Source organism: Neofelis nebulosa, chromosome 7, assembly GCF_028018385.1.
Source record: "Neofelis nebulosa isolate mNeoNeb1 chromosome 7, mNeoNeb1.pri, whole genome shotgun sequence".
NCBI lineage: Eukaryota > Metazoa > Chordata > Mammalia > Carnivora > Felidae > Neofelis > Neofelis nebulosa.
In genome coordinates, this window is record NC_080788.1 from 83,018,217 (window position 1) to 83,041,620 (window position 23,404).

Below are 23,404 nucleotides of genomic sequence, written 5' to 3' on the forward strand. Positions count from 1 at the left end.
CCTTCCAGTGAAAGTGAATTCATTTTCTCTTTTTGTAAGTCAGTTGAGTTTCTGAGCCATATTAGAGGATAAGTTGGGAAGCTGAAAAAGTGGCAAGTTCTCTCTTTTCTGTCTTTGCAAAAACAAAATGTTAAGTTTCATTCTTGTATTTAAATATGAAGCAGACCATATTTGAAAACAAATTAACAAATGTTGTATTAAGATAAAACCAATCAAGTAAACAAATAAAAAGAAGAGGGCAAAGCTCAACATTGTGTAAAAATGTGTTGTACTGAAATTTTTTATATTTCAGATACTTTGATAAACACTTTATATTTATTGTTTCATTTAGTAAGGAAGGTAAGAGATATTAAAAATAGTTCCATTTTATAGATGGGAAAAATTGAATCTAAGAGAGGTTAAGTGACTACCTCAGGGCATAAATCTAGGAATAAATAGAACAAAGAAAACTACCTCTTAATCAATCTCTGTTATAATAATAGTGATTCTTTCCTCCCTCTCTCCTCTGTCCCTCCCTTCCTTCCCACTTTCCTTTCTACCTCCCCTAAATACTTATCGATTTCCTACTATCTGTAAGGCAGTAGGCAGTCAGAGATGAATGAGACCTGTTAGGAATCACCTTCATAATTTTGTTAGAGCCTCAAACAGTTCCGGAGGGCAGGCAGGGATGGTCCCAGTATTCTTATTTTACAGATGATACTCTTGTATCCATCTTACAGATGACATGACTGAGGTTGAGGTAAAATCACACCAGTAGTGGTAACTATTAATAATATTAACACAATAGCAAACAGTGATTAAGCCAGATGGTGTGGCAAGCACTTTACCTAAATGATACTTAACCCTCTCTGTGGGAGTGCATTTATCCTTCCAGAGCACACACACCATCACCCTTTGTGTTCTATGAGCACTTGTCACAGGTCAATTTATATAATGACAAAGTATACGCTAGATCTGAACTTCATGAGTGTTGGTACTGGATTATAATCATCTCTATCAACCACAGCACCTTATTAGAATCACTGTATATAAAAATCTGATGGGTTAAGTTGAATTAAATAATGAAGATAATCACTGCTTTAGGGATAGAAGACGGAGATACCATTTTAGGTTGGTGGAATAGGATCAATCTTGGAAATTAATCATTTGACTCATAATTTTAGCCTGTAGAAAATAGAGACTCTTTGAATTTATTCCTGTGTGTTTTCCTCTTGCCCACCAGTAAGAGGTCTGTGACTTTATATGTTGGTAGTTGAAGCATAACAAACAGCATGTAGTGAGATTAGAGGAGGAAGGGGAAGGAGGGGCATATAATTTTTTTTTACTGTACCCATGGTTAAAACCAGTAAATTCTATTTCAAACTCTCTTCTCAGTAAGAACTCTAAATAAGGGCACAAAACTAACCCTGATGTGACCATGGACACTGATATAACTTTGGGGGCTTTTTAATAGGGAGATATTCAAATCTCTAAATTATAAGTATTAAATCTCATATTCATTGGTAGCAAAATGCAGTTGTATAAAAAGAAAAGGTCTAAGAAGACATTTGGAAGAGCTTCAGTTAATCATAGGTGAGGAACAAAGCAAAATTTTTTGTTTTCAACTGGGGGCAGGGGAAGGGTTTCCTTGATGTCTGAAACCAGATAGAAGCCAGCAATAAAGTGAATAAATTATCCATCAATAAAGTGAATACATTACCATCTCCACAAAACATAAGCTTCATCTGAGAAACTGCTTCGTAGCATATGAAATGGAGGTATATTCGAGCTTAGACATTGCTAGGCACCCATGACACAACTCACGGCACTACGCAATTAAATGTGATATCTCTGAAGAAAAAAGGACAGTAAAAACAACGCTCATTCTTCCCCACCTCCCTATCCACCCGAGACTATTAATTACACACATTAGAAAACTGTCTGGGACGACTGGTCCAGAAGAAAGCAGTGGGGCTAAAAATATTAGTATTACTAAGCAATATTTTAGGAAATGAAACTCATTATTCATCTGCTCTGAGATACTTCAGAGAACTTTAAAAAAATGCCCTCTGCATGGTGAAATCTAGAAAAAGTACTTTTGAAGAATGTTCTTAGTAACAAACTGTGTTTAAAAAATACCTCACGTACATGCTTATCATTTGGTCTTTAGGGTATGAAATGGATATGCTGTTTTTTGTTTTGTTGTTCAGGGAGGGATTTTTTTTTTCACATTAAAAGTGCAGCATTATTAAAAATAGTTACCCCTGAGTGACACTCAGCCATGACAGAAATCTTGGCCTGGTTGGGAACAGGACGGGAGAGGGTTCCCTTTGGAGCACTAAGTGTCTTTGAGTATGGCTTTTTCTTTTCCAAACAAAGGACTGGCTAGGGAAGGGATCTCTAGGGGAAGACTTAGGAAAAGGCAGCCATACCCTGTTATCTGAGATGTGGTTTCATGCCATATATTCATCTAATATTTCTTGACTACCAGTTATTTTTGAGCATAACAGTCTCCCTGATCTTAAGATACTTAAGACAGTATCTCAAAATGGAGACCAAATACTTTCCCAGGGCTGCAGTATTCTACATGGCCAGAAACAGGTGCCTGACACTTGTAAGGGTCTAATTTTTACCTGAACTCTCAAATTTGTTTTTCTCTACCCATCATAGAAACACTTTTACTTAAAACCTCTTTAACCTCACTGAAGTAGCTGCAGCGCTGTACTTTCATGACACAAATGATAGAAAATAATGCAAATTTCAACTAGTTAGTAATTTAAATACCAACTTATGGGATAGCTTGGGAACTTAACTATCATTAATAATACTAATTTTGTGAAGGAATAAGTTCTGAGTACTGAATTAAAAAATTTAAAAATACAACCTTGCTTTTATTTATTTATTGTTTAGCTTATTAGTTAATTTGTTTTTTAATTTATATGTGAGTTAGTTAGCATATAGTGTAACAATGATTTCAGGAGTAGATTCCTTAATACCCCTTACCCATTTTGACCATCCCCCCTCCAGCAACCCTCCAGCAACCCTCTGTTTGTTCTCTTTATTTAAGAGTCTCTTATGTTTTGTCCCACCCTGTTTTTATACTATTTTTGCTTCCCTTCCCTGGTGTTCATCTGTTTTGTATCTTAAAGTCCTCATATGAGTGAAATCGTATCATATTTGTCTTTTTCTGACTGACTAATTTCGCTTAGCATAATACCCTCTAGTTCCATCCACATAGTTGCAAATGGCAAGATTTCATTCTTTTTGATTGCTGAGTAATACTCCATTACACACACACACACACACACACACACACACACCACATCTTCTTTATCCATTCATCTGTTGATGGACATTGGGTTCTTTCCATACTTTGGCTATTGTTGATTAGTGCTGCTATAAACATTGGGGTGCATGTGCCCATGCGAGAAAGCATACCTGTATCCCTTGGATAAATACCTAGTAGTGCAATTGCTGGGTTGTAGGGTAGTTCTATTTTTAATTTTTAATTTTTACTGTTTTCCAGAGTGGCTGCACCAGTTTGTATTCCCACCAGCAGTGCAAAAGAGATCCTCTTTCTCCACATCCTCACCAACATCTGTAGTTGCCTGAACAACCCTGCTTTTAAAAAATTTTTTTAAATGTTTATTTATTTTTGAGAGAGACAGAGACAGACTGTGAGTGTACGAGCAGAGAGAGAGGGAGACACAGAATCGGAAGCAGTCTCCAGGCTCCGAGCTGTCGGCACAGAGCCTGACGTGGGGCTTGAACTCACGAGGCATGAGATCATGACCTGAGCTGAAGTCAGATGCTCAACCGACTGAGCCACCCAGGCACCCCAAACCCTGCTTTTAGATAAGAATTTCCATATTACTCTCTTAAAAATTGCATAAAGTATGACTTTTGTTTGACTGGCTCATTCGTCAGTAGATCTGTCTTCTGACTTTGTTATTTCATGGGCTTAGTCCAGGAATGAAGCATAAAAGCCACACAATTTCATTTAGATAATTATTGTTGAGATTGGCAGTTAATAATGGTTACTCATTTTGTACAATGTAATTTAGCATAGGGATACCTCTCATTTTGATGACACTTTCCCCCTCAATATACTTGATCAGTAAAAGTAATAATATAATAAGTAGTAAGAGTGAACATTCATTGAACACCTATCCATGTGCCAGACTTGTGTTTTGCATATATTATCTCCTTTAAAACTTACAACAGCCCTTGACATGGTTTATCATTTGTTTTTTACAGATGAAGGAAATGAGGTTTAGTGACATCAGGCTACTGGCTGATGGTCACATAGCTAATTAGTGTTGGAGCTAGAATTGGCTCTGAAACTTGGGCTTTTAGTCACTGGAGTCAGCTAAAACTACATAATCAGAGGAAGAAATTACATGAAGGCATAGAGATACATTCCAAAATATCATCATTCACCCATTCATTCATTTATTCAACAGATGTATCTGTGAATACTTACTCTATGCACATCACCATGCCAAATGTTGCAAATGTTCTGGTGAGTCAGCCATTTTTCATGTGCTTGATACTCTCATGGTACTTACAAAATAGTGGAGAAACAAATTAATCAAGTAATCACAGAAGTATTTATTTATAGTTTGATGTAAATGCTTAAAAGAAAAACAACATAGTTTTATGAGAACTTGTAAGAAAAAATGCCAACTTAGGTGGGAGTTTGGAATTTTGAAGAAGTGAAGCTTGGTCTGAGGTTTGAGGGGTGAGTAAGAGTAAACTAGTTAAGGGGTATTGTAGGTGGGAAATGTTCTTGACAGAGGAAATAGTATGTACAAAGGCCCTGAGGCAAAAGAAACGCATTATGTTCAAAAACTGAAAGGAGGACATTGCGGCTGGTATAGCCAGGGAGGGGAGACTGGCTTGAAAGAGTCCTCTACATGACTGTCCTTGGAAGGGTTTGGATTTTTAACCCAGCAGCAGGAAGCTAATAAAGACTTTAAGCATCACATTTGTAATTTGTAAAGATTACTCTAGTGACAATGTGGAAAACAAACTGGAGGAGGGGGTATGTCTGTTTAAAATAATAGCCAATGAATCAAAGAAAATTATGATATAGAGGTCAGAGTGTGGACTCAGGGTCGGAAGGCCTGCATTTAAGGCCTAGTTCAGCCCCTAGTTGTGAGGCTGTATGCTAGTTACGTACCTTCTTTTGCCTTAGGCTCCTCCTATATAAAACAGGGACAATGGTACAGGCCCCAGAAGAAAGTTATTGCAAGGATTAAATGAAAAAGTAATAGTAGTAATCAACCATCCCCACTTATAGATGAGGAAGCTGAGGCTTAGAAAAGTTAAATGAGGCTTATTAGTATTTATCTGAATGTTGTGGGTACCAGTAAGGGGAGTAAGAGATAAATGCAAGGTGAAGGTGGGAAGGGAGAGAAAATTTCCAAAAGTAAAACAAACAAATGAACAACAACAACAACAACAACAACAACAACAACAACCAGTGCAAGGTTCTAGAATGACCAGATCGTGGGATAACCTGGCTGAAAGGACACAGGGTCCAGTGGCCACGTGACCTCTGCCTTCAGTTTGCTCACCCGGTTCTTCCTCCAGGAGAAAAGAGGCCTGAAGGGATAAATGACCCTCCATGTTTTAGTTTCCTTCCTTCATCTCCTAAGGGGATAGATTAGACCAGGCTTTACTTCGCATGATAGGCATCACAGGATTCCAGGGCCCTTCTGTCTTCAGCTAATCATCCATCAAAAATCTCCCTGTTTGTTGTGTGATATTAGAAACTGTATTAGTGATGACACAAAAGCCTTAATCACATAATTAAAGATTAAAAATTAAAAATACTAGTAAAGCTATTTTATGGCATAGGGGGGTTTCAAATCAAACTGGGCTATCTTGAATTATAAATAACAAGGGAGAGAGGCACTTGGTACCTAACACACACAAATGGGAGTGGGGGCAAGAAATGCATGCCGAGAGAGAGAGAGGACAGGGACTGAGATGGTAAGGTTTTAATATTCATTACTCTTCCCCAGGTTTACCTGTGTCTACCTTCAAAAGGGTGGGTACAAACAGAAGCTGGTCTTGAACTATTTCTGTGATGTATGCAAATCATAGTTCACCTTCCTGTGATTTGTGAATATGACAAATATATATGAAATATGTAGTTAACATGTCAAACTTAGTGTAATTAATTATACCACTTAAAAATATTTATTGGGCATCTTCTATAAGCTAACCACTGTGGTAGGTGCTAGAATGATAGCAAGGGGCAAAACAGATGTTCATGGAGATTTTACTCTTAATGTTACTTGGCTCCCAGAATATCATTACATAAAGCATTGCATAAAAAATGAATTATTCAATGAACGGTATGCTATTTTAAAATAGAAAGTTAAGGCAATAATGGATATTTTTGGCTTGACCTTGACCATTTCTATCAAGGCTTTATTCTCCAGATTAAAGGAATATCCAATATTTAAGAACAGGATACTATATAAAGCAATATAATTGATTAATATGCCTTTCTGTATGTTAAACCAGAAGAAATTGAGACAGCTGCATTTTTGACCTTTACAGTGGCCTCTGCTGAGATTTCATTTGAACAGCAGTTGAGTGTAATTGATGTTGCATTTACTGAAACTGTTGCCCTTGTCTGTTTCAGGGCCGACTTGATTCTCTAACAGAAGTGGATGACTCAGGACAGTTAACTATCAAATGCTCTCAAAATTACTTGTCCTTGGATTGTGGTATTACTGCTTTTGAACTGTCTGACTACAGTCCAAGTGAGGATTTGCTCGGTGGCCTAGGTGACATGACCTCTAGCCAGGTCAAAACCAAACCCTTTGACTCTTGGAGCTACAGCGAGATGGAAAAGGAGTTCCCCGAGCTCATCCGAAGCGTTGGGTTACTCACGGTGGCTACTGACCCCGTCCCTCCCAACTGCAGCGAAGCAGTCAGGGAGGAGAGGTCGCAAGTATCTCTTTCAGCGGATGACAGAGGTGGATGCGAGAAAAACAGTGCTTCTACCGTCGAGGAGCCACCAGGCTTAATGCCCGGGACGTCATCTTCAGTGGAAGCTCTGACAAATGCTGAACAACCCCCTTCTGAGGCTGTGAAGCAAGAATCCAGTTCCTCCTCCCAGCTTGGGGCAAAGAACCAACAGCCTCTGCCTTGTGAAAATGCAACTCCCAAGCGATCCATCAGAGATTGCTTTAATTATAATGAGGACTCTCCCACGCAGCCCACATTGCCAAAAAGAGGGCTTTTCCTTAAAGAGGAAACTTTTAAGAATAATCTGAAAGGCACTGTTACAAAGAAGCAGATGGCTGATCTCAAGCCTGAGTTGAGCAGAAGCACCCCTTCTCTGGTGGAAGCTCCTGACAGATCCAAGCTTTGTCTGGTGTTACAGTCTTCCTACCCCAACAGCCCGTCTGCTGCCAGCCAGTCATATGAGTGTTTGCACAAGGTTGCAGATGGAAATCTTGAGAACACAGTCAAAAGTCACATTAAGGAAATATCCTCCAGCCTGGGGAGGCTTAGTGACTGCCATAAAGAGAAACCTCGACTTAAGAAGCCACACAAGGCCCCAGCAGAGGTGCCTCTGTGCCGAACACCCAAACGGGGAGCCGGTTCAGGCAAGCAAGCCGAAAACATGAGGAGCTCAGTAGTGTCGAATGGGATTCCTTCAGGTACTTCCAATGCCACAGAGAGGCCAGAAACAGACTCCGTTTCCACATCCTCACTGGAGCCATGTAACCAGAGAAGTTGGGATGCTAAATTGCCAGTGAGGTCAGAGACATCCAGTTCACCACCTCTTACTCAAAGTAGTGAATCTTCTGCTGGCTCAGACAGCATCCTGTCTCCAGTGCCCCTTCTTTCAAAACACAAAAGCAAAAAAAGTTACTCCTCCTCCCCAAGTCACGTCACCAGGAACGGTCAGGTCGTGGAGGCCTGGTATGGCTCCGACGAATACCTGGCACTGCCCTCACACCTCAAGCAGACAGAAGTTTTAGCTCTGAAATTGGAAAACCTAACAAAGCTTCTGCCTCAGAAACCCAGAGGAGAAACCATTCAAAATATCGATGACTGGGAACTGTCTGAAATGAATTCGGATTCTGAGATCTACCCCACGTACCATGTCAAGAAGAAGCATACGAGGCTAGGCAGAGTGTCTCCCAGCTCGTCCAGTGACATAGCCTCTTCACTGGGAGAGAGCATGGAGTCTGGCCCCCTGAGTGACATTCTTTCTGACGAGGAGTTGTGTATGCCTCTCTCTGGTATGAAAAAATACATTGATGAGAAGTCGGAGAGAGCTTCATCCTCTGAGAAAAACGAGAGCCATTCTGCCACAAAATCTGCTTTAATTCAGAAACTGATGCAAGATATTCAACACCAAGACAACTATGAAGCCATATGGGAAAAAATAGAGGTAAGGTGGTCTTCTTGACTTGAAAGAGTTCCTATATGATCTTTGGAAATAATGCTGGAAAAAGGTCAACCCCTGCCCATCACCATCATAAAAAGTGTAGCTATTTTTCATAATCCTGATTCCCCGAAGATAGAAAAGAAAAAGCACAATGATCACTGCACTGTGGCAGAATGTGCATCATTAGGAACGACCCTTGTCAGTGCATTAGCTTGGTGTGGCGCTGCTCGATGCAGGAATCTCTGTTGATATTGGTGACACCCATCATGACTCCTGGTGAATGGTGGGCCCCCTTGAATGGAACACGAAATAAAGCAGAACGGCAGCTGTGCACAGACCAGTACCTCAGGAATATGTGAATGGAATATTGTAGTTGTCCTCACTGCTTTTTGATTAGTTTGTTCTAACCCGAGAACAGCTTCCCATTCCCAATGTTAGCTCCCTATAGAAATAGACCAGATGTTTCTAATTAGGGGGGAGACCTTGTTTTTCTTCAGTCTTCCTCCTCTTTGAGGCCCCTGGCTGATCACCACGCTCTCTGTACTGTGTACCATCCATGGGCTCTGAGATGAGGTGGGGGTGATATCTTGGATAAATCTGTACTTTTAGAATGGACTATTAGATGAAGTATTTGAAGGCAGATGTCAAAATTCTCTGGACTGAGCTCCATAATTTAAGCTGTGATTGGGGCGCCTGGGTGGCGCAGTCGGTTAAGCGTCCGACTTCAGCCAGGTCACGATCTCGCGGTCCGTGAGTTCGAGCCCCGCGTCGGGCTCTGGGCTGATGGCTCGGAGCCTGGAGCCTGTTTCCGATTCCGTGTCTCCCTCTCTCTCTGCCCCTCCCCCGTTCATGCTCTGTCTCTCTCTGTCCCAAAAATAAATAAAAAACGTTGAAAAAAAAAAAAATTAAGCTGTGATTTAAGACACTGGATAAAAGTATAGTACACATGGACAGGCTAACCTGGAGGAGGAAAATGAAGGTGCCTAAAACAAAGGAAGAGTTAATGTCAATAGACAATCATAACATATATTAATGATTATTTTTACTAAGAATTTATATATTCAATCCTCACAACATCCCTATTGTATGGTTAAGGAGACTGAGGCTGAGAGAGATCAGGTACCTGCTCTAGAACCCACTCTTATTAACTAAATGCTCCCATGCCTCTCAGTAAGAAAGTGATCAATATATACTGCATGCAAATACCGTAGTATTGGAAAGAAGAAATAATATCAGTGGAGTTAGGATTTGCCTGGGGCGTTCTTGTCAAGTGCGAGAACTTCAGTGGAGTTTTGAAGAGTATACCAGGATTTAGACAGAGAGGACAGTGGGTATTTCAGGCAGGAGGAGCATAAACCAAAATACAGAGGTGGGAACTGGGAACGAGCATGTTTATGGGGGGTGGGGAGGTACAGAGAACTGTCCTGACTGGAAGGTTTTAAACAGAAAGCAATGAAAGTTCCGATATATGTAATAGACCTGGTTGCTACAAGGCCCTGAAGACCAGAGCAAGGCAATTAGAATTTCCTCACCAGACACCTATGGAAACTTCTCTGAAAGTGAAGTTACTCCTACTGTGAGTAGTAATGTAAGCCACAACAACTAATGGTTCCCGGGCTCTTATTTCATGCTTGGCTCTGTGATAAGAGCTTTATGTGCTTTATTCTGTTTAAGTCATAGGAGGTAGGACTTTTTTAGGTGAAGAAGCTAAGGCAGAACAGATTAGAAAATTTGCTTTAGGCCTCATAGCTAGTAATCACAGAGTAAGGATTTGAACTCAGAGGCACCACACTTAAAAGCAGTGTAGGCCATGGCCTCCAATAGCCTTTCTGGAAGATTTAGTTGACAGGAACAGGAAGGAGGTCATGATAATTGTGATGGTGACCAGGGCAGAGATACTGGCCTGTGGCAGCCAATCTGAGGGACTTCTGTGCTGTGGGACAGGCAAGGGTGGGGAGGGCTGTTGAAGGAAGTGAGCTGGATCCAGAAAACTGGCTCCAGGCCTTGCTCAGTCATTAAAGCCTAGAGTGGTCCATGGCTAATCAAGTTTCGTTCTGGGTCTTGTTTCTTCTTTTGTAAATAGAAATGTTTTAAGCAGATAATGGCTACAATACCAACTTACAATGGTAGCACGTTTTGTTTCCATTATTGTGTAAGGATGAAGCCAAGTGTTCAGCCTCTTCCTTCCTCAGGAGGAAGCATTTGGATGGGTAGCTGGCTTGAGGTGGAGGGGAGGCAGGTAATTTAAAAAATAAATACACTGATGTTGATTATATGATACAACTGTTAAGGGAAAGTGTCTTGTAGGGAGTTGGAAATTTTGTCCCAGAGTTGGCATATGAAGCAAAGGCTGAAAGAAGATTAAGACCCTTGGTCAGTCTACCCTCCCTTCCCCCTTCAGTGGGGCAGCTGCCAACCCCCAGGTCAGTTGACCTAGGATATCACATTCCAGCTTTGATCTACCTGTGGGCCCAGAGAACCTTTTCTACCTGCAAATGTAACATAATAACAAGGGTGTTAACCATCCTCTTGGTACCAGGCTTCTACTAGGCACTTTCCCTGCAGTAATTCTCTCATAGGATTCTCAAACAGCCCTACAGCATAGATTTTATTACCCAAAATGGACCACTTTTTTTTCCCCCTTGTGCTCCCACTCTGGTCCTAGCCACCATCATCATCTTCTGTCTGGTTTACTGCACTAGCCTCCTAACCGGTCTGTCTGCTCCCATCCTGCTCCCATTATGGTCTGTTTCTAAGACAGCAGCCAGAATGATCCTTTTAAAACATAAATCAGATCATATCATGCCTCTGCTCAAAACCCCAAACAGTTCCTGTCAATTGAGAGGCCCCTGATTTCCTCTCTGACCTGATTTCCAACTGCTCTTCCTCACGGTCACTTCACCCCATTCCCACTGGCCTCCTTGCTGTTCCAGGAAGGAACAAGCTGGGCATGCCCCTGCCTTTAGGACCTCTGTCAGTTCCCTCTGCCTGCATCTTTCCATCAGATGCCCTCATTTCTAATTTTGTTAACCTCTTCTGTGTCTACTGAAATACCAACTTCTTAAGGGAAGCCTACCCTCACCACCTTTTAAAAGGTGTCCCCTGAACTGTTTTATTTTTTTTCTACAGCTCTCACTGTATTCTACCATTTTATTCTGTTTAATATGGTTTTTGTTTTAGTATGTTTACTGTTTCCCTTGCTTGAATGAGAGGTCTGTGAGGGAAGAAGTATTTATCTGTTAAGCATGCTAATGAATATAATGAACTTATAACAGTGCCTGGTACATAGTAAGTGCTCAGTAAAGACTGAATTCATTCGAATGAATGAATCCCATTTTAGAGTGGCTGAATCTGAATTCAGAGAGACGAAATCACTTTTCCTAGGCTTCCCAGCTAGTAAGTCATGGAGCAAGTCTTCAAGCCCCATGTGCTTTACTCTATTCACTAGATAAAGTATTGAGAATAGATGAATTCCCTGAGAAAATGAGGATAGAGAATAGAAGAGGGGTGATAACTGAGACTCAAGTTGTAGCCCAGCTATAAGGCAGAAACAAAGAATAGGCCCATCTGTAGGGACCAGGAAGGGACAGAGAGGATTCTTGGGTGTTAAATAAATGGATGGAGAAGGGATGTGAGATGGATATTAGCTTTGTTCTCTGCAAAAGGGAGATTGAGAAGAATAATAACAAAGAAAAAAAAAACAACCCTTAGATTTAGTTGAGAGTCAGTGAGGACCTTCGAGAAAAATGGACTCAATGAAAGAGTAGAAGTAGAAGCTGGAATACAGATGATTGAGAAGTGAGAGAATCATTCCTACTAGCTCAAGGAACTAGGTTGAGAAAGCAATATGAGACAAAAGACGATAGTTGAAAGTAAAGTCAAATAAAAGTTTCATTAAAAAAGTAAAGCTTATTTGAAGGCAGAAAAGAAAAGAGAGATTGAGGTGGCTGGGAAGAATGTGTAAATGTGGCACACACTGAACCAAGAAGGGAGGGAGTGTGCAGTCTGTGGGGAGAATTCTGGCCTGATATAAAAAAGTTATAAAATGCTGAAAAATGTATCCTGCTTCAGACTCCACCCTTATCAAAGGGAAAGTGGGGTGTTTCCTCCTCCCTTCCCATCCCGAGTTCCCCTGCCTCCTTTCTGAGTCGCACAGAACACAAGGTAGAAGGCACATAAAAGGCCACTAACAGACTAGGGATTTTATGGGGCTGTGATAGAATCCCTGGGACAACACCCGAGTGACAAGTGTCACAGATGCCATTTAGGTTCCTGTCATTCCCCACCCCTCACATTTGGGTCCTTCTGAAAGTGGGCTGGTTTTGTGAATGTGAAAATTTTCTCTTTATTTTTTTTATTCTGTAGGAAAATTAATTTCTTTGAATAGATAATGTATTCACATGGCTTAAAAACATATATGTTTAAAAATATCCAGTAAAGAGTTTCTAGATAGTTCAGTCAGTTAAGCATCCAACTCTTGATTTCATGATCTCAGGTCATAATCTCACAGTTTGTGGGATCGAGTCCTCATTGGGCTCTGCACTGACAGTGTGAAGCCTGCTTGGGATTTTCTCTCTCAATCTCTCTCTCTGCCCCTCCCTGTCTTGTGCGCTGTCTCCTCTCTCTCTCTCTCTCTCTCTCTCTCTCTCTCTCTTTCTCTCAAAAACAAAATATCCAGTAAAAAACTCTCTATCCTTATTCCACATCTTGAGTTCCCACCCCATCAAAGGTGATCACTGTTGTTTTGGTTTATGTGTCCTTTAAGAAGTGCTTTACACATATACAAGCAAATGCAAACATATTTATTAAGTGATATTTTAAAACCTAAGAAACAAGTTGCAGCCTGTTCTTCTCCGCAAATAAAAATGTTTCTGTTAACTAACTCTGTGAGTTCCTAAGGGATGTCCCTTTCCCAATCTCTCGGTGGGAGTTGAGGGAATTTTGCTGAGACATGGTTGATCCTTCCAGAACCTATTGTGTGGATGAGGTAATTGAGCATTTCAGGTCTGAATGTTCACCTCCAATAGGAGCTTCTCAAGGTGTAAAATTAAAAGTGAAAAACATGAGTCAAGTTATTGAACCAGACCCATTTATTGCAAAACATTTAAGAAATGTTCAAAAAAAAATTTGCTGACCCCTGCTCTAGAGTAAGGAAGAAAGAAGGGAAATGATTTCTTATCAGCATCTACTATGTGCCAGGTTCTGATATAGGTTCTTTCATTTAACTTGGATGACAACCCTGTGGAAGAGCTCTTATTGGTCTTGTTTTACTGATGTTGGATCTGAAGCTCCAATGCTAATGACTTGCCCAGGGTCATACTGCTGCTAATATGAGAGCTGGGATTCCAACTGAGATGCCAGGACTGACCTGGTTTTCTCCTACAGATATAGTCCAATGCCAGGGGAGTTAGACAATAATCACATACACAGATAAAATCTATTTAGAAAACCCACAAACCACTACTAGATTCATAAGTGAATAGCGTGACTTCTTCCTCATGACCTGACTAGAAATGAACTGCCTAATGAGTAGTCACTTGTTTAAGGTGAGCAATTTTGACACCAGATTAACAGCTATATGATTTGCAGGAGGGCTGGGAGAATGCAGTACAGTGTGGTGTCACCTCAGTGAAGCATTTCAGGAGATCTGTCCTTTGGGGTATAGTGCAAGGTCCACTTTTCACATCACAGACTTCCTGCTCACACTAAGTTCTCAAAGCTCATCCTGGAAGATGTTACTCCATTAGGTTGAGCTCACTGGTACCAAGTTGATAGATACATGATGTAACTGATCCCTTTTCTCTCCACCAACCAGTGTCTTCAAGTGCCAGATTATGGCATCTCAACTAGAGTTCAGTGACCCAACTCTTGTTAGCATTTTATCTCAGACATCTATAACCTGATTTTAAAAACTTCTTTGGTGCCAGCTAAGGATGTCTTTGCACATAAGTTATTTCAGAATCAGTGCAGCAAATACTTAGCCAAGTGCTTGCTTTTTGTAACTAGGCTATGTAAAATTGTAGTCAAGTCTGTGGTAGCAGTATGAAGGCAGCCACCCTTGCTACTGCCTCAAGATGGAGCAGGGAGCTGGTTGGTTAACCCAGAGTAATGTGAATGTAGAAGAGATTTGGTCCTGGGATTAACTTGGCACTGATTCCTTTTTTCAGGAGATAAAATGGGTCCATATAGAAGTTGTCCTATCTTTTACCCTCATTTTGACTGTATGTTGACTCATTGATGATACCATGCTGATGATGGCAGTCATTAAAGAAATAGCACATAGTCCTGAGTTTTCTTCCTTTTCTTTTCTTCATTGTGATGAAAAGGACATAGCATAAAGTTTGCCATTTTAACTGTTTTTAAGTGTACAGTTCATTAGTGTTAAGTATATTCATACTGTTGTGAAACCGATCTCAGAACTCTTTCATCTTGCAAATCTGAAATTCTACCCACTAAACAGAAACTTCTCTTTCCTCCATCTCCCTCAGCCCCAGTAACCACAATTCTACTTTCTGTTTCTATGGATTTTAGATACCTCATATCAGTGGAATTATATAATATTTGTCTTTTGTGACTGATCTGTTTCATGTAACATAATGTCCTCTAGGTTCATCCATGTTGTAGCATATGACAGGATCTCCTTACTTTTTAAAGCTGAATAATAATCCATTGTGTATCTATACCATATTTTGTTTTTTCATCATCTGTGGAAGGATATCTGGTTTGCTTCCCCCTCTTGGCTATTGTGAATAGCCCTGTTATGAATGTAGGTGTGCAGATACCTCTCTGAGACTCAGTTCTCAATTCTTTTGGGTATATATCCAGAAATGGGATTGGTGGATCACATGGTAGTTCTATTTTTAATGTTCAAGAAACCTCCATACCATTTTCCATAGAAGTTACTCCATTTGTAATTACATCAGTAGTGCACAAGAGTTCTATTTTCTCCACATCCTTGCCAACATTTGTTATTTTCTGTTTTTTTTTTTTTTTTTTTTAATAATAGCCATCCTAATGGGTGTGGAGTGGCATCTCATTGTGGTTTTGATTTGTAGTTCTCTGATGATTAGTAATGTTGAGGCATCTTTTCATATGCTTGTTGGTCATTTGTATACCATCTCTGGAGAAGTATTCAAGTTCTTTGCCCATTTTTAATTAGGTTATTTGATGTTTTGTTGTTGAGCTGTAAGAGTTCTTTATATATTATGGATATTAACCCTTTATTATACATATGATTTGGAAAGATTTTCTCCCATTCTGTAGGTTGACTTTTTACTCTCTTGAATGAGACCTTGATGCACAAAAATTTTTAAGTATGCTGTATTTCCATTTGTTTTTGCTTTTGTTTCCTATGCTTTTGGTGTTATAGCCAAGAAATCGTTGCAAAGTTCAATGTCATGAAGATTTTCCTCTATGTTTTTTGTAGGAGTTTTATAGTTTTAGGTCTTTGAGTTTTCCTTTATTTTTTCTCAGTGTGATTACTGCTCATGTTTTAAGGATCTCACCCCAGGCTTTCTTGTGAGATAGGATGCAGCTTCATAGCTAGAGCCAAGTCACCTTCTGGGATTTGTTTAAACACACACACACACACACACACACACACACACACACACACACTCGGAGTCACTCTTTTTAATAATCTCAGCTGGGCATTATTTATTTGATTTGAGATTTGAATAAGTCTCATTTGAAATACAGATTTATCTTTCTTATTCACCCCCAAGAGTAGCTTATAATCAAGGTGTGCCACAAATTTGATTCTCACTCACTTTTGACATTTCTTTTATACCAATCACGTACCAGTTTTCCTAGAGTCGTTGGAGTGGTAGTCTGCTCTTAGGTGTTGCTATGATCTCCTAAGAGCATCAGGTAAGAAGCATTTTAAGTTTATTGGATTCGACTGTTTTTCACTGGCATTTCATTTTGTATGTGCATTTCCTTTATGATAACTGTTTTCTTTTGGTTGCTGGTCTTCCTCTTGTCTCTCATTTCCTTCTCTTCCTTACATCTTCTTTCTCATTCCTTTTTCTTTACTTTTATTTCTGGACTCTCTAGTTTTCACTTTCTGGCTCCTGTTTCTCTTTTTAATTTTTTTCCCAAGAGTATCTTCTACTTTCTCCCTTTAATATTGCCCTAGATTCTCAGATTCCGGACATGAGAGCACTTTGAATTGGCTTTTCATGACTATCTAAGCTTGAATTTCCTCCCTTCAGTGCATTTCTTAGTCTTAGAAACATGTATCTAGAGATTTGAGGAATTGTTTAGATGCAAGAATAAAGAAAATAATAATTTAGTTTAAATATCAAGGAAAAAGATTCTTAATGAATTGGGAAGGCTTAGCTTTGTAGTTGGAAGATTCAAAAGTCCTAAAGGATCACTAATTGAACATAAGTTGATAGTACAGAAGATGATTCAACAAAAGGTGTAATATAATAGCAGAATGCTGTAGGAACTCCGTATTCTCTTCTTTATTTATACTATGTACAACCTAAATTTTTGTCTTAGAATTTGTCTTCTGGGCTTAGACAGAAGCCCAGAGGAGTTTTATAGGAGTTTTATAGTTTTAGGTCTATAAACTATAGACCTATTTTTAATTATGTTGTCAACATAATTCAAAGTGCTGTGCTTATTACTACATAAGATAGTATTTGGTAAATACCATGTGGAAAGTCATACAATGGGGGGACAAAGGAAAGAAGATAATAACAAGTATAACTAGATCAAGCCTCATAGAAGAGGAACTACTTGAGCTGGGTCTTGAATGGTGAGTAGAATTTAGATAGAGATGAGGAGGTGGAAGGTTAATGACTGAAATTTTGGCATAAGCTAAGGTTAAGGTCAAGAATATTTAAGATGTATTTGGGAAAGGGTAGAGAGATGCTTGGTGTTTGGAGTATATGTTAAACTGCTATAAACAAAGGGACCCCAAAGTATAATATGATAGAATTATCTTTTGTAAATGACAAGAGGTAGGCAGACAGTCCAGGAAAGAGGCCACCTATGCATCCAGGTACCTTCTCCCTATTGCTCTTCTGTGGCTCACCAATTCTGTCTGCATTCCAGCTCACCAGAAGAGGGAAGTGGAGAGCAGCTAACTTTCTTCTCACACATACAACCTGGAAGTTGCACATACCGTGTGTGTTCACATCCCACTGACCCAGACTTTGTCACATGGCATCACCTAACTGCAAAGGAATTTGAGAAATGAGCCTCTAGACTATGAACACGGGGAGGCAAATGTCTCTTAACCAACTGCTGGTTATAATAGCGTTTGTTGTAGGGACAAAATATGATGGACTTTGAATTCCAAGTGTTTGCATAGTACAAATACAAAAATAAATACCTGTCTAATGAATGCATGAATAAATGAATGAGGGAGTGGGTGAGTGAATGAATGTATTGTTCGATTTGAACTTTATCCTCTAGACCAGGAGCTACAAACTAAAATGCCTCTAAGAGTTCAGACAGATAACATAAGTGAGTCACTCAGCCAGGTGTAAATGGGGAGGGATGGGAACCGAACAACTGGAGGGTTAGTGCCATATCTAAAGGTTATCCACTGGTCAGCTCCAGGTGATTGTTGTGCTATGATGTGGACCCTGTGTGGCAAGATCGTGCAATGTTTTAAAAAGTAGGAAATCTCGGTTTTATGTGACATCTTCCAATTTAAAAAATGTTGGGTCCGAACAATTTTAAAACAGGCCAAATAAAACACATATATAGGATAGATGTGGATTTCAAGTCACTAATTTGCAATCTTTGTGAAAATGAGAAACCACTTAAGTTTTTTGGTCCAGAGAGTTGGTATGAAGGTTAATCTGATTGTGGTGCACCTGCCTGGATATACCACTTGCAAAGTGGTTCTCTATTGTGGCTGCTTATTTTCATTCCTAGAGAGATTTGAAAAAAATCCCAACCCCAGGCTCCACCCCAGACTAACTAAATTAGGATCTCAGCAGGTGGGTAATTTTAAGAGCTCTTCAAACAATTATGATGTGCAGTCAATGTTGGGAGCTAGTGCTCTAAGGCTAATTTGGAAGGTTATTACAATAGCCTGGACATATAAAAGGGTTTGAACATTGGTTTTGGAAGCCAACTGAGGAAATAAAGAGATAGAGGTGGCAGATGTTATAAAAGACAAGTCGATAAAAATTTTTGGCTTTTTAAAAATAAGGGAGAGGGGGAAAGGGGTCAAAAGAATTGGGATTTCAATCTGGTTTGGGGGGCTGAGAGATGTAAGGAGTTTAACAAATAGTTGCAAGGGACATATGAAATTAAAGTACACAGTGAGTGTATGGGGCAAAGGTAAATGTTATCTTGTATGTAAACTCTGTTGTCCCAATCCAAATTGAGAATTCTAAATCAGCATAATATTTTTAAAGATAAGGCTACACTTTTTAAAGGATAATAAGCTTTTGTGTACATTTTGTTTGTTTCAATGCCAGGAAAAGCCTGTGAATTAACATTGCTGATGGACTTGTTGAGATAGTATGCCAAGGTTATTGCTCAAGGTTGTTAGAAAAGAACTGTAGAAAAGAACCAAAGCAAATTCCTTACTGGTTAATATGTTAGGAATATTTCAGGCCTGCATCACTTTGGTTTCTGCAGAGCCTTAGATGTGTCTCAAGGCTTTATCGTGATGATTTAGCACCACCATGAGGGTATATCTAGTCACTGCATCTGGTTTTTGGCCTCATTTATAAAACAAAGAGGTGCAGTTCTTTTTGTTTATAGTTGTAAACATTAAATGAAAATAGTTCTTTGTTATTTTCTTAGTATGGAGAGGTTCTGATTAAATAATATCTTGTCTAAAGATAATGAAAATGCCTAACCACATGTGACAGGAAGTATTTCTGTGATGATGAAAATCAAGAGTGTTACATTTTTTAATTCAACTAAAATAATTCTTAGAATTATAGTGAATTCTTCTTTATCCTTAAACCTAATGTCATGACCCTTTATTGCTAGTAGGATGCTTTGGAAAGATAACAATTTACAAAACCAAACCAAAATTTGACATTTGTGGCCCGCTTACAAGTGTGTCAGGTGAGGTACCAAGAGGTTTATTCATTTCACACATCATCACATTTAATTCTCAAGAAAAAAGCCCTCTCTGATACAAATACTCTTCTGTTGTATCCCCATTTTACCAATGAGGATAGAGAGGCATAAAAATATGGTCATTTTCTCAAGGGTAAAGGAGTTGAAGGCATGAACTTAGGGCTCAGTTTATACAACCCCCCAACTTTTTTAGTCTTTAAAATGGAATATTAATTGTTTTTCATGCCATTGCACAGATTGTTATATGAAATTACAAACAACAATGGCTCATTGTACTAGTCTTACCATTAGTGTGACTTCACTTGTGAATACAGGGAATCAGTAGCAGCTTCAGTAAAATATTTAAAAAAAATTTTTTTTGAGAGAGAGCATGTGAGAGAGGGTGAGCAGGGGAGAGAGATAGAGGGAAAGAGAGAGAGGGAGATAATCCCAAGCAGGATCCAAGCTCAGAATGGAGCCCTAGACATGACTTGATCCCATGACCCTGGGATCTTGAACTGAGCTGAAATTGAGTCGGACACTCATCTGACTGAGGCACCCAGGTGCTCCAAGAATAAGAATCTTAATTCTGCCCCTAAGTAGTATTTTTACTTTGGAACTTTAATCTCTTAAACCTCACTTTTGAAAAGTATACATTAATAAAGAAGGTGAATTGGATGACCTCTAAGATCCTTTTTAGGTTTGAAATTTTGTGAGATTGACTGTAAGGCAATAACTAAGCAGCCATTTCTCAGTAAGATACACAGTGGAATATATCACTTCAACATGGTTGGCTTTCTGTTCCATGGGATTCTGGGTAAATTCTCCTGACAAGATCCTCCTGGTACATGAATGTGAGGCTGTGACATCAGTGAGCCTGAAGGTATAACACTATTCAGGCTGCATTCCTATCACTGTAATATGACAAGAACTAGACATCCTAGAGGAATTTGGGGCCTGACTAGAGTTCATAAGATGCCACGAGACCAGGAACAATGGTGACAGTGAACAGAGTAACCCAGTAGGAATTAGATATGGATTAGCCTGAAATTATAGGAAATCAGGTAAGCTAAATGAAGCAGATAGGAAGCATTCACCTTGGCAGACTTGCCATTGTGATTTCTTAAAATTACCTGTCAGCACTGCTTTTGTGCTCTGTTCAGACCATGTAGGGGAAAATCATTCCAAGAGGGTGGGTTCTGTGTCAAGGTCACTCAGATGTCAGACCATGTCTGAGGCTGCGGATATTACTATATGAAGATGATTGGCCTGAGTTTTGCATGGCAAATAAACAACTTTACCCAGGAAAGATGCTGCCTGGAAGCTCAGGCCCATATGCTTTCCATCTACCATTTTGATGCGGACCTCTGCATTACTTTTTAGGAAGCCAGTGGCTTTACTGTTTGCCTTAATTATTTATCCAGGAATAAAGGAAGCTGTTGTTACTTTCTTTTTTAATGCTTTTAAAATAATCAAACCAGAGAGGTGTCACTTAGAGGTGGTGCTCTGATATTTCTGATTTGTCTGGAGACTTCAGCTTGAAAGGTGTGTGTGTGTGTGTGTGGGGGTGTGTGTAAGGGAGAGAGGGAGAGTGATAGGCAGACAGAGAGAAAGAGGTGTATGTCACAATTACAATCTAGTACTCTTCCTCTTTCTTCCTACTGGAGCCCATTACTTTATAAAGATAAAGCTGATAAGTTGAATTAACAAAAATATTTTTTTAAATTTCCTATAGTGTAGAGAAGACTATTTGTACCCATATAAAATAAAGTCCCATTAAAGCCCTTTTACTTATCCTATCCTCACTACATCTTTAGTTTTACATTGTTTGGGGCATGCCACAGTATTCAAGAGACTGTCAACTAGTGCCTTCTCCATAGGATACAGGGCTCATGAAAAGTTATATTGTGCCCATTCTTCTTTCTAGAGACACATTTTATGAGCAAAATATAGCTGGAAAGAACTCCTAGAACAGTAGACTTTTTCAAGATGCCAAAAGAGATGAATATACAGCAAAGTACTAGGTAGAACCCTACGGCAAAGGAAAAGGTAACGTTGGTAGGAAGTGATTTCTGGAGTCACCTGTATTAACAGATGGGGGAGCTTCTGTGGTGCTACATGGTGGCAGAGTGTGGTGGCTGGGAATATTATGTTGCCTTCACCAAGCGATGTGGCCTTGTCCCAGTTTCCTCCTCTGCAAAATAGGGTTAAAAGTGTTATCTTCCATGTAAGCGTGGTGACTAGTGAACGTGTTAAAATGTATGAAGAGCTGAGGTGAGTACCTGCTACGTAGTAAGCATTCAATAAACGTTCGCTCCTGTGGTTGCTGTTGTTGTTATTATTACTATTATGAGAGGGCTGGGGTCAGGCCTTAGCAGCTTCCTGTATGTAGGTCATTCTGTCTGTAACCTCCACGTTCGCTGGTGCTGTCTCGGTCCAGCCCTCAGCGGCTACTTCATGGTGTACTGTAGCAGCCTTTTAACTGGCTTCTCTGATCCCACCCTTACACTCAGCCTTTTGGGATCAGACGTCACCACCCTGTTTTCTCCTCTCACCTCCAGCCACCTCGGTCATTATGAAGCCTCAGACCCCCACCCACAATGATTAAGGCTACTTCTCCGTCCTCTTGGGAACTGTGCTGGTTGCCCCAGATTTTTGTACTTCTCTTCTCTATGAGACTCTGGGCCTCCTGTCTTGGCAGATGATTCTTATATTGTATTAGAGATAATTCTTCTCTAATTGGCCCAATAATTTTAGTTAATGTACTTCTTGACATTTTAGGAAGTTTATGTAGGGGAATTTATGCTATGAATGTGTGTTCAGACAAATACAAACAAGCTGCTAGTTTGTAATATTGTCACACAACAACCTTATAAATAATATGTACTTACTTATTTATAATTTGTATTTATACATATTTATAATACTTATTTATAATTATGTGCTTATAAATAATAATTCTTACAGCACTCTTTAACCAAAGGGAGGGTCATTACAATGTATTACAAGAAGAAAAAGGAAGGGCCTCCAGTAGGTTTAGAATTATCCCTCAAAGCTCTGATTGCTAAAGATGGAAAGAATAAGAAAGTGTCTTGGGAAGGCAGTAATAGGTTGGGTGATTTGTTGGGAAAGGGACATTTAGGCTCAGTGTCAAAGGATAGACATGGTGAGTGGATTGGGAGACATTGGGAGTATGTGAAGGTCACCAAGATCAGTTTCCTAGCTAGAAGAGAGGCGGTCAATCACCTGAACATATATAGCTTTAAAGGAAGCTCTGTATGCAAGAGCCACAGATATGAACGGTCAGAAAGGCATGAGGAATCATTCAGCTCAGTGCCCTCATTTTATAGCTAGAACCTGTCTCCCCCAGTCCAGAGTACTTCCTATGAGAACATCCCGTCTCCTGGTTATACCATATCTTGCAACCTTGTCACAAAGGGGCAGCAAGTACTTTTTTTTCAGAGATCAATACTAAAATGTTCCTAGTGCCCCACAGCTGTCGGCTTTTATATCATTGTAGCCCTGAGAAACTTTGAAGCAGATTCTCCTTCTCAGAATTTGGCATGTGTTTAAAGAGTTTCACAGTTGATTTTGAGACACAGCCCAGTGTCAAGAATCACTGAGACAGACATGGAATAAGGCACTAGAGTGAAGCAGGTTGAGTGCACTGCCCTCTGGGGCCTCATGATGTAGAAGGCACAGTGGATATGCCCCTCTACACTGTTCCCAGGTTATCTCATCCATGCTTATGGTCTCCAGGACCACCTGTATGTTTCTTTCTCTAACCCAGGTTTTGCTCCACACCTCAACTGAGTTCAGAAAGCAAACTCACAGTATCTAATAATACCATGTTCATAATCTGCCTATAAGCTGTTTCTTCCTTCTGAATATCTTATTGCTTCTTTTGGAGAAGAGTACCTGCAACTAAAATTAAGTTGGCTATCATTTTGGATTCTAACAAAT

General features: G+C 39.7%; 1 protein-coding gene across 7 annotated transcripts in view; it reads left to right on the forward strand.

Moving 5' to 3' along the window:
• AKAP6 (A-kinase anchoring protein 6) overlaps window positions 1-23,404 on the forward strand; it is a 500,699-nt gene that overhangs the window by 209,854 nt on the left and 267,441 nt on the right. For all 7 annotated transcript variants that reach the window (XM_058738770.1, XM_058738775.1, XM_058738774.1 and 4 more), the window contains one exon: window positions 6,638-8,404. In XM_058738770.1, the coding sequence (XP_058594753.1) occupies window positions 6,638-8,404 (1,767 nt within the window). The remainder of the gene's footprint in view (window positions 1-6,637; window positions 8,405-23,404) is intronic.